This window comes from Diadema setosum, chromosome 14 (assembly GCF_964275005.1).
Source record: "Diadema setosum chromosome 14, eeDiaSeto1, whole genome shotgun sequence".
NCBI classification, from domain to species: Eukaryota; Metazoa; Echinodermata; class Echinoidea; order Diadematoida; family Diadematidae; genus Diadema; species Diadema setosum.
The window spans coordinates 36,556,324-36,571,405 of record NC_092698.1 but is presented as its reverse complement, the minus strand read 5'-3'; the positions used below and the strand labels follow the sequence as shown (position 1 = coordinate 36,571,405).

The window sequence follows — 15,082 nt, the reverse complement described above, 5'->3', positions numbered from 1 at the left end:
CAGCTATGAGATTTGATGGGTTAATTGCGATGAAGTCATTCAAAGAGGAGCTGACAGTGGGCAAACTTACCCTGACTACAGTCACTACCCATCCAGCCAGCCAGACATTCACACTGTCCAGTGACTGGGTCACATGTTGAGTTCTTGCTACAGGAACAGCTCTGTAGGCAACCTGGTCCATAAGTACCTCTTGGACACACTGTAATGACACAATGCAAATGACCACTATCAGCTGGAATGGACATCTCAATACAAATGACCACCATTAGCTGAAATGGTCATTTCAGCACAGTTAACCAGCATAAGCTTGAATGATCACTCCAACGCAAGTAACGATATGTTTACAACTAAACTGCCTGTTGATGAAATATCAGTATAGAAGACCATATTTAGGAGACATAGGGCTAATGTCACCCATATACTCTTTAAGTCCTTAACTGTATTTATCACACCATGAAGCCACAACGGAAGTGTCAATTTCTTTTTTCCCTAAGTTTTTAAAATACCAACACCACTCACATAAACTACCTCAATGCTAAATAAAATACAACTATAATACTTAACTGTTGAACACAAGACTGACATAAACTAGTATATCTATCACAATCTATCTATCTACTTCTATCACAAGCATCAATCAATTGCAGAGATATTATCAAGGTTCAATTTGCATATCATATGTATTCAACACGAGTATACAAGGAACCATAATAGTTATGAACCATCCATAACAGCAGGCTAAAACATAATGATGTCTGCATGAGCTTTCTAACCACTTCAATTACCTGTATCACAGTTGGCCCCCTGGTATCCAGGTGAACAGGTGCAGCTCCCATCTCTCGGATGACAAGAACCGTTGCCAAGGTAACAGGAGTCCGGGCAGGAGTACTGACAGAACTGGCCATAGGTACCCGCAGGACAGACTGATGTGGATGAGAACAAGACACAGAAGTTTGATATAGTTTGATCAAGTACACAGTGATGATCTCTGGCTTTTCAGAGTGATAAACATTGCATTAATAGAAGATTTGAGCATTATGCAGGGCAGGAAAAAAAAACGTTAGGCACATGAGTACTAGCAAATCAGTAGCTCAATGCTCATCATTATCATCAAGGAAGCTTTGCTGGAAAATGAATTTCATGAATTTAATGTTTTGTTTGTATGTTGGTTCATTTTTTTCTTTGTTTTGTTTTTTGATGTTTTGCTTTTTTTACATCTCATATCAGGGATATATATGATATTTGAGATTACAACTAAGACATACAAGTAGATGGGTACTATTTTATCAAGACAGAGTGCATCTCTGAATTCATAAGGATTTGGTAAATGTGAACACTTCTTATATCCAAGATTTGTTTCATACAAGCTGATCATCCACCATATCAAGCACAAACCACATTCTCAACTACATTGTAATGACATACCAGAATTTTCATATGCATACTCACTCATTCTCTTTTTAATCATCTATTTCCTGTGAAAAGTTCAACTCATATAGAATACATAAAAGATGTAATAGTCTCAGTCATTTGAACTGCTGCTAATACCTACCTCCACAACAGCACACAGGAATTGGATTCTGCACTAATTAATGACACGCCGATTCCCAACCACTAATTACCATATAACAGTAATGTGGGTAACCAGTCATACCTTCTTGAATTTATGGTAGTCAAGTCTATGACCACAACCTAATCCCATCCACCCTGTATCCATGGTTTCAAGCTCATTTTCAAGGGAGAACACATTGTGAGAAAAAGGCACGCAAGTAATCCCCAAATGATGTGTTCATGCGTGACTGGTGTGTCACTGCAAAAATTCCATTTGTTACCATCAACGATGATTAAGGAATCCTACCCCCTCCTAGATTTGAAACCTCAGCGACTAGCTATAAGCTGCATATCTTTAAGAGAACATTCAAATGATAAAACAGTTTGTACCAGCCTAATGCAATCACCTAGGTATCCATGCAACCCCTCCTCTCCACATGAACTGAATTGTCATCTTTGGCAAGGGGGTGGGGTAGGGGACTGAAGTCCATGAATAACTGACTTTTTTTTTCTTCATTATAATCTTATTTATTGTCAGTTTTTTTTTGTTTTTTTTTTTGGGGGGGGGGTAAGGTGGAGAAAACAAAATCATTTGAGCCTTGTTTGCGTGTATTCACACATAATTGTCTCTTTCTCTATAACTGATTCTCAACTTAGAAAAATGTTTACAAAGATAAGACTTTCTTTGTCTCACATTTTGGTCAATCTTTTCTAATTTTATGCAAATTTCATGACATTACATAGTTTATATAATCTTTCTCCAATATAAGATATGCAGTGAAATTCAGAGGTGCCAATTTAAAGCTGACAAACAATAATTTGAGCAGTAAAATCCCCCTTCCCTTCCTCCAAAATGTGATGGGTTTAACACTAAAACCCAAAAATGAACATTAAAGCAATGGTATGCTTAGGCAGATTTTAAAGTGAGGAAAGTTTGAAGTCACACCTAATTCACAGAATTCTCCTATGAAGCCCGGTGGGCAGAGGCAGGAGCCATCGGTGGGGTGGCAGCTGCCTTCATTCTCACAGGTACAGGTCAAGGAGCAGTTAGCTGACCAGTAGCCGTCTGGACACAGACTGGAGCACAGGACACCTGATGGACAAGAGTAGGAACGAATGAATCATTGCATGAATGACTGAATGTGTGAATGAATGAATGAATGAATGAATGAATGAATGAATGAATGAATGTATGAATGAATGAATGAATGTATGAATGAATGAATGAATGAATGAATGAATATGAATGAATATGAATGAATGAATGAACGAATGAATGAATGAATGAATGAATAAATGGCTGAATGAATGAATAAATAAATGGATGAATGAATGAATGAATGAATGAATGAATGTATGAATGTATGAATGAATGAATGAATGAATGAATGAATGAATGAATGTATGAAGGAATGAATGAATGAATATGAATGAATATGAATGAATGAATGAATGAATGAATGAATGAATGTATGAATGAATGAATAAATGGCTGAATGAATGAATAAATAAATGGATGAATGAATGAATAAATGAATGAATGAATGAGCGACTACAGGAGATGAATGCAATATTAACAGAATGACAACTTGAAAGAGCAGATGAACGAAGTAAGCAAATGAATGAAGGAATCAATGAATGAATAAATGGAGGAAGTGAACAACTGCATGACGGAATGGATGAATGTGTAATGAAATCTGTCAAGAAATATATGAATAATGATTACATTCATAACTTTTACATTATTTCATGAGAAAAAAATAAAAGTGCAGTAACTACACATGTATCATACATCATTCTTTCTAGCAGTGACTGACTGTACAGCCCTGCTAATAGACTGATGTATTATCAGTGATTTTTCACTCCTCACTACAGGACACATGGGACAACACTCACCTGTATAGTTTCCTGTGCATTGACAGCCACCATCCACATTGGAGCATGTCGTCGAGTGTTCACAGTAGTCACATCGATTCAGACAACCAGTGCCAAATTGCTTGGGCTGAAATGATAGAAACAAACAAACTTCAAGTGTAAGGTGCACTTCCCTCATTGTATTACTTCACAATACTGTGTACAGGGCTCCACACTAACTTTTATTTTTGGTGGCCCAAAGGCAAACATCCGACCTTTTTTGGTGGCCCGATCAGGCCACCAAATTCTTCACTTCTGAAATTTTGGTGGCCCGATGTGCGTTTTTAGGGGCCACCAGGCCACCGTTAGTGTCCAGCCCTGCTGTATATATTAACCTGTTGTTTTCACATACAGATATTTTCGCTAATGAGGAAGTCACAGACATTTTCAATTTGACACTGGGGCTATCATAAGTGCACTTTTACCCTAGTGTATGACAACATTTTCATGCAATCTTAAATTCACGGTCCAATACTGATTTGTGAAATTTGCAAAAATTAAGCCCTCGCTAAAACAACACAGTACATGCACATCAGGAAAGTTTCAATACACATGGCAAACTATTTCTTTATGAAGAAGCAGGTAAAACACAAGCACATTTGCTACAAGAAAAGATAAAATGAGGGCATATGTGTGAATACTTTCTTTTCCACAATTCAGAAAGTAGTGGAAGTGAACAGATTTATTGTCACCACATGATTCAAGGGAAAAAAAATCGTTGAAGAAGTGAAATTCAATATTTTTGTCCATTTAAAAAAAAAGGAAAAGAGTGAAGATGATGTGAAAGTACACAGGAAATACTAGTTTAGAAGGGCAGTGCATTAATTGACCAATTTCATCGCCAACTTTCCAAGGCTATATTTACTGCCTTCCTGTTTAATCTGAAGTTAGAGAGAGAGAGAGTCAGCTACTCAATTCTACAGGATCCAGCCTATTTCCTCTTGCATAACCAGTGAAAAAAAAAAAAAAGCAGTACTTTATTCCCGCTGGTTTCAGTCCCTGGCACAATGCCAAGAAGAGAAACCACAACCTTCATTCAGAATTCCCCATGGCAGGCCGGACACCAGCAATGCTAGAACAAATACAGGTGGTTGCAATGGCAGTCGTCTGAAACTTACTGCCTGTTTGTTTTGGTTGTCCATGTATGAAATATCAATAAATGCACACCTTGCTCAAAGGCTTCTCCCACAATAGCATTATTTCCCCATTCTTTAGGCTCCATCATAAAAAGAATGCTTATCCATTCATACGCAAAGCTTTTTGCTCTTTCTGAACAGAGTTGTGACAGTGTGGATTATTTGACAGAGAAGGACTCTAGCAAGCAAGAAATGGATGAAGTCATTTCACGATTACCTGTATAGAGTACTAATCCAAATGTTGGGGGGAGCTGTGGCTTGATTATTCACCGATCTTTTGGACTTTCAGCAGTTCCCACACAATCTCTAATAAACAAATTTCTGTTGTAGATTTTGGCAAAGAAATAACTGACCTACTTCTAGCATGAAACAAATTTTGGAATGATCAAACTTCGGGGAAAGTCACCTAAAAAAAGTGAACTAAGAAAAAGGGCATCCTGTTCAAAAAACTCTTGTCCTTTGTTTCTCCAGATTATTGAATTTCAGACTAGTCACCACAAGTTTGACACAACTGGCTAAAATCATCAAATGTAGTTGACATTATCAAAAAACACTGTTCCTTTAGTCGAGTAGTCATAACTTGACAGGCATTGAAAATATGACTTTACAAAATGATTCACATCCAAATCCTCACCATCAATTCACCTAACATATTTGGAATTGCACTTCAGGATGAAGACGCAAACTCTCAGGCATGAATATTCCCAACCGAATTAGTAAGAGGAAAAAATGAAGGTCATGCAATGGAGACAAATATTTCCCCCACCGGTGCCAGTGGGAGCAGTCTCTTGTTCAGCGAGGGTTCCTCTTTGCTAAGATTGAGGGATATTTTAATGTTTTTGAGGCTGTGGGGGGGGGGGGGGAAGACTTCTGGAGGTTCTCCCGATCGCAAAATTAGTCCCATGTGTGATGTGCAGACATGTGAGTAGTGCTCACTGCCAGTACCTGGGGCCAGGGCCAGGGAAGTCCCAGGTACCTGGGAGGAATCTCCGGCTAATTCTCACTCACAATGTGGCACACCACCACTACAGGCATGGCATACTCCTGAGCCTCTATCAAACAGCGTTTCACACTCGCAAATGTGATATTTCTAGCAGAAACAACCTTGATAACCCATGACAAACCTTTCTGCTAAACTTCCAACGTGTTACCGGCACAGTGGACTGGCTCAGGGCAAATCTTGGCTTGAATGTCACACTATGATTCCTTAATTTGCTTTCTTTTATCTTCTGCACAGACAAAACTGATCATTAGCCCCAAAATCTGCATCAAAATAGCTTGATGCCGATCTATTTTCAGATACAAACCTTGACGATGTGAAAGGGGAAAATCTGCAAGGTATTCATCGGTAAGTAAATAATCTAACATCTAAACAAAACTTCTTAGCGCTTGACCAAGTAGAATATGTTTTCATCCTTGTGAAGATATACCAGTGCATGTTAATGTGTAGAAGGTTGAATTATGTGAGCAAAACTACCTTAACATGAGAACAGGATCCTTGTATCGCTAACACCATAGAGAAAAAGAGACACTCTAATTCCAGGCTACTACAAGCTGCTATCGTTTGGACCATATTTTGTTCTACCAAAGCAAACTGAAAAACTATGAAAATTCCATTTTTTATCCACTCTTCTGTTGACAATGATACCAGAGTACTTGCAGCCCTCTTTGGCTTTTAAACGGTTCATCATATAAATCAGATTAGGTTGACAGCATTTACTTCTAGGTTGCCAAAGGGTGACTTACCTGCATAATAGTTTCAGCACATTATGGCACAGTTTTTAACATCATCTGCTTTATGTTTACTGAATATTAAAGTCAGATATAACTGCTCTATGACCTGAATCTTTCTTTATCAGTTGAATATATAAATTGGCATGGTACTCACGTCACAAGCTATGAGACAGGAAGGCCGGAGCCAGCCAGGAGTGCATTCACACACCCCTGTCACGGGGTCACATGTTGCCCCATTGCCACACTCACAGGTGTTGCTGCACCCCTCGCCATAGGTCCCAGACTCACAGGGGTGGCTACACTGCACCCCTTGCCAACCTGGAAGAAGAAAAAGAGATCAAATCATACTTAAACAACCAACAAATCTATCACACATTACCCATAGCAGGTCAGAAGGGCACTAGCTCCAGACTTGATACAGCATGAACGTCTTTCTACAGCTCTAAGTTGATGATACAATGCATACCTTGATTGTCCTCTCCTTTTCAGGATAGGGGGAAACTGAGGAAGCTCTTATATTTGGCATGTCAAACTTACAAGGGATGCTAACGTGCAGATTGTAGAAATAAGGATTGGTCCTATCTACTAAGACCAGAGGATGAAATTTACTGTGATACATGAATAAACATCAATACAAAGTCTGTAGGAGAATGACCATTTAAAACCTTAACCCACTGAAGACTAGTCACGAGTATTGACCGATTCGCGTTCGTTGAGGGCAGCAGACATTTTACGGCACAGGGCGCAGCCATAGTGGGTGTATCAGCCGACCCCCCCTGCTCTCCCCCACCCCGGGGCAACATGTTTACACGCACTTGTGACAAAGGTTCGCGCACTAAGCAAGCATTCGCGCACTCAGTACGAGACGCCTATTGGCTAAAGCAGTTTTTCATTCTGCGCGCGTGCTAATGTAGGGAGAGGGGTGGGGGAGTGCGGAGGGGGGGTCGGCTGATACACCCACTATGGCTGCGCCCATGCCAAAAATACACATAGCGCGTCACAGAATCGGTCAATACTCGAGCAGGTGTCTATAGGAAATGCGTGTTACGACAAAATCAGTTCGTCCTCAATGGGTTAAGTGGAAACCCTCCAATTTCTAAACATAATGAAGGAAATACACAAAGTACTAAAAGAAACAAATACAATTTTCATCACTCTTTCAAAACTGAAATCTTACATTGCATAAAAGTCCTGACCCCTTTCATTTTCACTTTTATGAGGATACAGATCTTCAGGTAAGTAGGGCAGCTTTCATTCAAAGCTATGAAAGGCTCCTCCTAGTGTAACATGATACTTTTCAGGGCTCTGAAGGTTAACAATACCATTCACTCTGTCATCTAAGCATCAAATTGATGTAAATCTTGGCAAGCACATGATCATGGACAATATACCTTCTCATTCTCAGTGAATGCTGAGGAAGTCTGACCTGAAATCTGATACCTGTGTTCCTTTCGCTGAATGCCAGTTAAAACAGAAATTTCATGGCATTCATGAAGGGATTGCTGAATAGAGCTTGTAAACAAGGAAAGACATTTACTAGTTTCATGATTGTGCAATGCAAGTCATAGATGGGGAAGAAGATTGTTAGAACCGGAATCATTTCTGCTGCATCTGTCATCTTGGGAACAGGTGGATGTCATAACACCTTTGAGAGTTTCCTTTCTGAAATATCCTCTCTAACAAGTTTCCCAGCGTCTTCTGTTGAATTATTATTTCTCAAATATGGACACACTGAAATCAATTTCATACAGTCTCCCAAATTGACAACAAGTTGGAGAAGCACCCGCAAAAATCGACGATAAACTGAATCATCGCATAACTTGTCAATACCAAGCCTAAGGAGCAATCGGTGTGAAACACGGCAAACAGTTAAACCTTTTCAAGTTGACAGCGCATGTTGCCAATTTCATGCGCAAGTTTACGGGATTAAGGCATAAGCAGTGATATCCTCTTGTGATCGACCCTTCCCACTTCTCGCAGCAAACGATTCCCAAGTGTAAGGTTTCTGGCATGACGAAAATAAAAGGAGGAGAACTGGGTAAATTTCCCCCTCCCCCAATCAAACATGTGACTCTTTATCCCAACATGTTGGGTGCTGATGAGCCAGAGAGATTTGGCTCCATGCCCCCCCTCTTTACCCTTTACCCCTCTCATGCCACTGCTAGCGCCGAGGTGGACACTGATTCTCACATGAGTCATGTTTGAATCAACACTCCCACTCGCTTCAAATAACTACCATTAGAACTGAGCCTCCTTCATACACTCAAGCAAGCCTGTCAAATGTTGATCCCTTCTAATCTGCCCTATCTTGATGTCCTCTCCCCCTTCACTCTTTTTCTTTTTTTCTCTACATTTATGTCTAAACTTCAAAAAAATGCACACTTTGATTGGTTATTTCTTGTTTTTTTTTTCTTGCATAAGGGAAACATCTTAATGGGGATTCTTCCTCACTCAATGATGTAACATGCCTAAAATAGATTATTAGATAAGATTAAATCTGAAAAGAAAAAATGCATACATGCCTGATTATGGGGTGATTGTATGGTGTAAGCAAAGTTTTTAAAGAACACTGAAATTTCAATATTAGTCTCATATCTTATGTAAAACTGAATTATCTCAGGCAGCAAGTGTTCACTGTAGGTGGCCAGACCAAAACATGTGGTAGTACAAACACATGTCCACATGAAAATTGTGTGACCCTCTATTGATTCTGTTCTTGCTTTCTTTCTCTCAGTAAGTTTATAAGTCTCAACACAATGTTGAAGAAACAGGGACCCAATTTGTAGAAAACTGTCCAAATGCTATTGTTTGTTTCGGAATTTCTGGGACTTGCAAAGTTTACTTTTCATGTTTAAAAAAGAATGTAAGATGCTTGACATGTTGGTTTTTGCAAGAGGTTTTCCCAAGACTAATGCCTGACTTTAAATTTGACGTCACCATCGTTCTAATCTTGCATACTTTGCTCCTAATTCTTGCTTCCAGTGACAACACAGCTCAAGTATCTTTCTACTAGCAGGTGTTACAGCATGATACCGGTTTTAGCACCCGTGACAGACAGAAGCCTGGAGCTATAGCAGGTAGCAGAATTAAATGTTCCTGAGGTCGTCAACTTGATCGTTAACCCCGTGAGCCTCGCGCCGATCTACCCCCAGACTGATCAATTACCAGCTGTCATCACCTGCAGCCCTCTTGGCAACCAGGGGAGGAGAGGGGGAGGGGTCATGGGGGAAGGGGAGGGGCTACAGCATCCTGGCAGACTGCTTGTTAAACAAGGTTTCAGGTATGGAGCTACTGTCAGAGGAACAAACATGGACCGGAGACGACACTTCCCTTAGCGGCACACTTAACGGAAGAGTGGGGCTAATTGGTGGGATTAATGACAGGAGTGTAACCGCAGGCACTTAAGAATTAATAGACACTCAGAAGTCCTCTGCGGGTCAGTGGAAGGACCTGTTACATATGACCGTGAGCGGACTGTTACATATCACTTCAGCAGTTAACGTGGTTGTATACAGAGCCACAGAGAACTTGGGCAGGTCTGGTCAATTAGGGAAGGACTTGAGACTTGTTACTAAGCTTCCTTTGTTTGTTAATTGATGATCTAAAGTGATATTCCACACCATGTCCAAGCAGGCTTTAATAACCACAATAAAACTAGATGATCAGGATGCGATAGGTTGTTATCAAAATAGCTAGACCTACATAATAGCACTTAGAAACACCAGTAAAAAGTGCCATTTAAATGCAATTATTATTATTATTATTATCATTATTATTATCATTATTATCATCGTTATTATTATTATTATTATTATTATTATTATTATCATTATCATTATTATCATTATCATTATTATTATTATTATTATTATTATTATTATCATTATCATTATTTCTATTCTATTATTATTATTAGTAGTATTATCATCATTATAAACATGCTACAGAATACTACAGTTTCATATGTTTTGAATAAAGCCTGATATTAGCCAAAAAAAGGATTGTAACTCGAATCTTCATTAAATATTCCCTTGTTGACATGAAACCAGTAAGATTTTGATTTTATTTGATTTATTCTCTGAATGGCATTTCTTTAAAAGTACATCAATTCTCAGCAATGTCATTAGCACTACATCATAGTTTCCATACAGATTAAGTTGCATCCTCTTGCATTAAATCATTTAATCGTGTGGTAACCTTTCAACATTGACTGCTATAACAAAGATATGGTACTTGTTTATCAGCATGTGCCAAAACTGGATGGAAAAACATGAAATTTCAAAACGCATCAACCCATTCCATACGGGAACCTGGTGGTCTGTGTATTAAGTCTATGGAAATTTCAGAATTCAGTACGGAACTTAACTCTCTTGACCTTACATCTGATTGTAATGAATTTTCTTCAATTCTCTTCATGTTAGTTTATTCCAATTACACAGCGTGGAAATGCACTTTGAATAATTACATTGGCAACCTTTAAATATCAGTTTGGGACAGGAACAGATTCTTTGGCAAGAATACACTACTTGGGTGTGGCAATCTGCATTGATAAATTAGTTGGAAATTGTTTTGGGAAATTTTTAGAATTTTATTCTATTCTATTCTAATTTATTTGAGTCCATAACATACAAGAAGACAGATAACCTGACACTCAACCGGTGAGGGTTCAAACAAAACACAGGAAATAACTAGGAAAGAAAGTAGGATGAGCTCGGTTCAATGTTTGCTGGTAAGGAAATCGTGGGAATACAAACCAAAAATATCACAAAAAAGTACAATAAAAAAACACAGACACAATAAACTTGAATTATCTGAACAGGCACGCATTTGGCACGATTCCTGTTCAAACATTTATGGACCCCTGGATAGTGTTAAAGATCTGTTTTAAATACTTTCCAGCAAAAATAACATCTGACTAAATTCTGGCCAATGCTGTCATTGATATGTAAATTGCCTTTAACCTGTGTTCTGTATGGATTGTTGGCAAGAGAAGTATTTATTCGGATCTGCTCACAGGAAAGCTCACACAAAGAGGTTAAAAAAAAATTATTGGAATGGTAGCAGTAACACAAATGCAACAGCACCACCAGATTCTGACCACCAGATTCTGAGAAATGTGACACAAAATACTCTGAAACATGCACAAGGGAATGATGCTACTGCTATGGCTACATAGGAAATGAGACAGACAATGAAGGAGACAGGGCCAGAGAAGCTAAATACAAATTAATCACACACATATGGGTATGCTTGCCTACACACTCATATACACAGTCACAAAACTGACTCAGGAAAGACGCAAAAGACAAAAAAACACAAATCAACAAATAAAAAAAGTTAGAAGCATTCACTGAGAAAGCACTATGCTGTTTGATGGTTACAATGCGTCAAGCTTACCTGGTGCGCACAGACACTGGCCGTCAATGGGATGACAGGTGGCTCCATTTTCACAGTTACACGTTGCCTGGCAACCATGGCCATAGCTACCAACAGGACATGTCTCATTACATCTGGTGAGAGAAGTGAGAGGGGGAATAGTATAGTAATAGGGAGAAACTTCGATTTTTTGTGTCTCTTTTCCAAGTGTGAAGACTGAGAGAGTGGGTGATGGGAGGGAGGGGGTGGGTGGTGATGGGGGTGGGTGAGGAGGGAGGGGTCAGGAGGGGCGGATAATCTCAGAGAAAAAAAGGAAACATGGGAAGGGGGACCATACAGGAACTGCAGGTTAAATATCAAAACAAAGTTTAAACCTTGTCTGAGGAAACTAAATCATTTAGACAGAGTAACTGCAAGCCCAAAATGAAAAATAAAAACTTGTATTGACAAGGAGTAACAATGAGGTGCCAACAATTCTTTTGCACACATATCAAGAACATGTTTATCATGCGTTATGTGATGACATTAAACCAACCAAAGATGTGATTTTCAGAACTAGTAGTTTCAACTATAATTTGAAGGGGAGAAAAGATTGATCAGTTTTCATTCCCCCTAATGGCAAATGAAAAACAAAGTAACTCTTCAATAGAAAGTTCAATTTTAACATTAAGCAATTTGTTTATGGTGATGGATGTAAAAGGGAGTGGCAAAAATTTCACTACTTATAACTACATAATTCATAATAATAAATGTGTACATAAACGGAAATTTGTGGGGATAGGAAATAGTCTGACGAAAGCTATTAAGTGGGCGGGCATGCAAGCATTTTGACGAGTCTACGAGGTGTTGGTACACTAAAATGCAAGTGTTTCTGACCAAACACTGGTTTCAGTCTCTCATACTACGATCACTGTCCTCTTGAGTGACCTTCAAGGTCACCTCGGTTGTGTTTGTCCACTTATCTCTCTGGTATCAATTGCTTTTTGCCTAAACTACCTGGTACATACATCATACACTGCACACCATTGGGGGAAAAAAAAATCACTTCTACTTATCTACCCCTGAAATATCAATTTGGCAATCATAATTTATTTTCAAAATCCTCTCTTTATATATGCCTATGTACATAATATATATCGATTTGGCAATCATTTTTTTTTCTCCAAAATATGCATAGATATATATATATATTCAAACAGATGGGAAGAAGAAAGAGATCATGTAAGTGACATTCAAGTACTAACAACTTTTTATCTTGCCTTTATTCTCTCTTAAACAGAGTAGCACACACACACACACACACACACACACACACACACACACATTTGAACACTAACAATGTACATACAAAACATAATACATAAGAAATTCATAATCAACAATTAATTTTACACCATTGGTTACTTGTTTTCTTTAAACACACACACACACACACACACTCACACACTCACACATTGCTTTCGTAATAAATACAAACACAAAAATAACATATGAATATTTCAACATCTTCAGTTAATTTTTTTGCCCTTGTGTTCTTCAAAGGAGAGGTTTTACTCTCCAAAACTGAACCATAAGTGGTGCAATAGCTATGGTTCTTAAGGAGTTATACTGCAAGAAATGAAGTTAAAGCTTACATTCTCCCCTGCCAGCCAGGGGCACAAGTACAGCTGCCATCTGCCGAGTCGCAATGAGCACCGTTTTGACACTCACAAACCTGGTAACATCCGTTGCCATAGGAACCGACGGGGCAGGTAAAATCACAGTCATGACCGACATATCCAGGCTTACACATACACTGACCAGATATAGGGTGACAACTGAAGATTAACAAGAGAGTGATGAGAAAAAGGATTAGAAAAGGATTTAAAATGCTGTAAATAACTACAAGAGAGTACATAGTAGTCACAACTACAAGTGTATCTACTAATAAATCGAAATCAACAGTCAAACCTGTGTAAGCTTTACATATTGAATAGTAAATGTAAGTATAGAATTTAGAATGGTAGTTCAAGTAAAAGAAACTTGAAAATAGAAACCAATGTCACAGAAGTACATTCATTTATGAGTCACTTTTTTTGATTGACTGACATTTGGTTAAGATAAGTCTTGTATCATTACAGCCTTCTACAGACTATAGTCATCTGAAAGTGTAATAGCACAGCTTGGTTAACATCTGATTTCTCTCTTTGCTCATTACAAAATTTAAATCTTTTATCAAAACACATCAATAAAAAAACAGGAATTTCATGAAAGTAGTTCCAAAAGACTCAAAGCCGTTATTCATCTGATGTGGTATCATTCTAAAATATTGCATTAACAAAAGCACTTGTTATGAATTACATTTTGAGCTCTTTTTTTTTAATTCTAAAAGCTTATAAATGAACAAGGAATTTTAAACTAGACACAAATATAATGTTTACTGGAGTGTGTATTTACCTCTTTGTATTTTCTGTGTTGCAGGTGCAAAGTCTGGAGCAATTGTTTCCAAATTTCCATGCAGGACATACTGTGAATCAACAAAAAAGTCAAAAAGAATAAAAGGAGTATAAAGCACAAGGGTCAAACTGGTACAAATGACAACACCAGCCTCTTCATAAGTTTGTTTGTTCTTGTTTTCTTGTTTGTTTATTGTTTTTGGGTTCTGATTGTTCAGACATGTTCTTTGATGAGAGAATTAAACCAGCTCAAATACAGTGATTGTTGCCAATTTGATATGAAACTCTGACAAGAATAGCACAAATTCCAAATTAAAACTTCACTAATAACCAACTATAATAATTCAAACTACTTTTAATCTGCTCTAATTACCAAATATTGAAAAAAAACTATTATACAAAGATATGTTTAATTGGTGCTGCTATCATATTACAAAGACTTTCAATTTCTAACTAATAAAAAATTTGGTTTGAATTATGCAGTATCTATTGCCCATCCACATGATATTATGACTTTAATCTCATCAAAGTACAATAATTTGCATGTCCTTGGACCAATCATTAATTAGAACGTGTTGAATTTGATGGAAATGTTTAACAGGACTCTTCACATGTAGGTATTTTATCTCTTAGAACCTGATGTCATCCCTTTACAGCCACTTCAGCACACTGAATGAAATATGCTGAATTCCTTGAAATTTCAAGAGTGTAATAATCAGGAATAACATTCTGACAGTATTTGACTACTCACAACACATCTTTCATAATGCAGCTGCTGGATGAGAATAGTATCTTTACAATGATCATTTATAATCATATATGGAGACAAACTGTGTCAAAAATGGATAATGGCTACCCTTGATAATCATTTCAGGCAAACAGCACATTTCAGACACATTCATCTATCAATAATCTTACCTTTAAGGCTCCTTTGCA

At 38.0% G+C, this 15,082-nt stretch overlaps 1 protein-coding gene across 1 annotated transcript in view; it reads right to left on the bottom strand.

The window, feature by feature from the left end:
* LOC140238324 (uncharacterized) overlaps positions 1–15,082 on the bottom strand; it is a 72,730-nt gene that overhangs the window by 12,788 nt on the left and 44,860 nt on the right. The window contains exons 12-19 of the mRNA XM_072318258.1: positions 14,148–14,217; positions 13,346–13,528; positions 11,733–11,845; positions 6,490–6,653; positions 3,448–3,553; positions 2,498–2,644; positions 786–923; positions 71–199 (exon numbers count right to left, since the gene is read on the bottom strand). Coding sequence (XP_072174359.1) covers positions 71–199; positions 786–923; positions 2,498–2,644; positions 3,448–3,553; positions 6,490–6,653; positions 11,733–11,845; positions 13,346–13,528; positions 14,148–14,217 — 1,050 coding nt within the window. The remainder of the gene's footprint in view (positions 1–70; positions 200–785; positions 924–2,497; positions 2,645–3,447; positions 3,554–6,489; positions 6,654–11,732; positions 11,846–13,345; positions 13,529–14,147; positions 14,218–15,082) is intronic.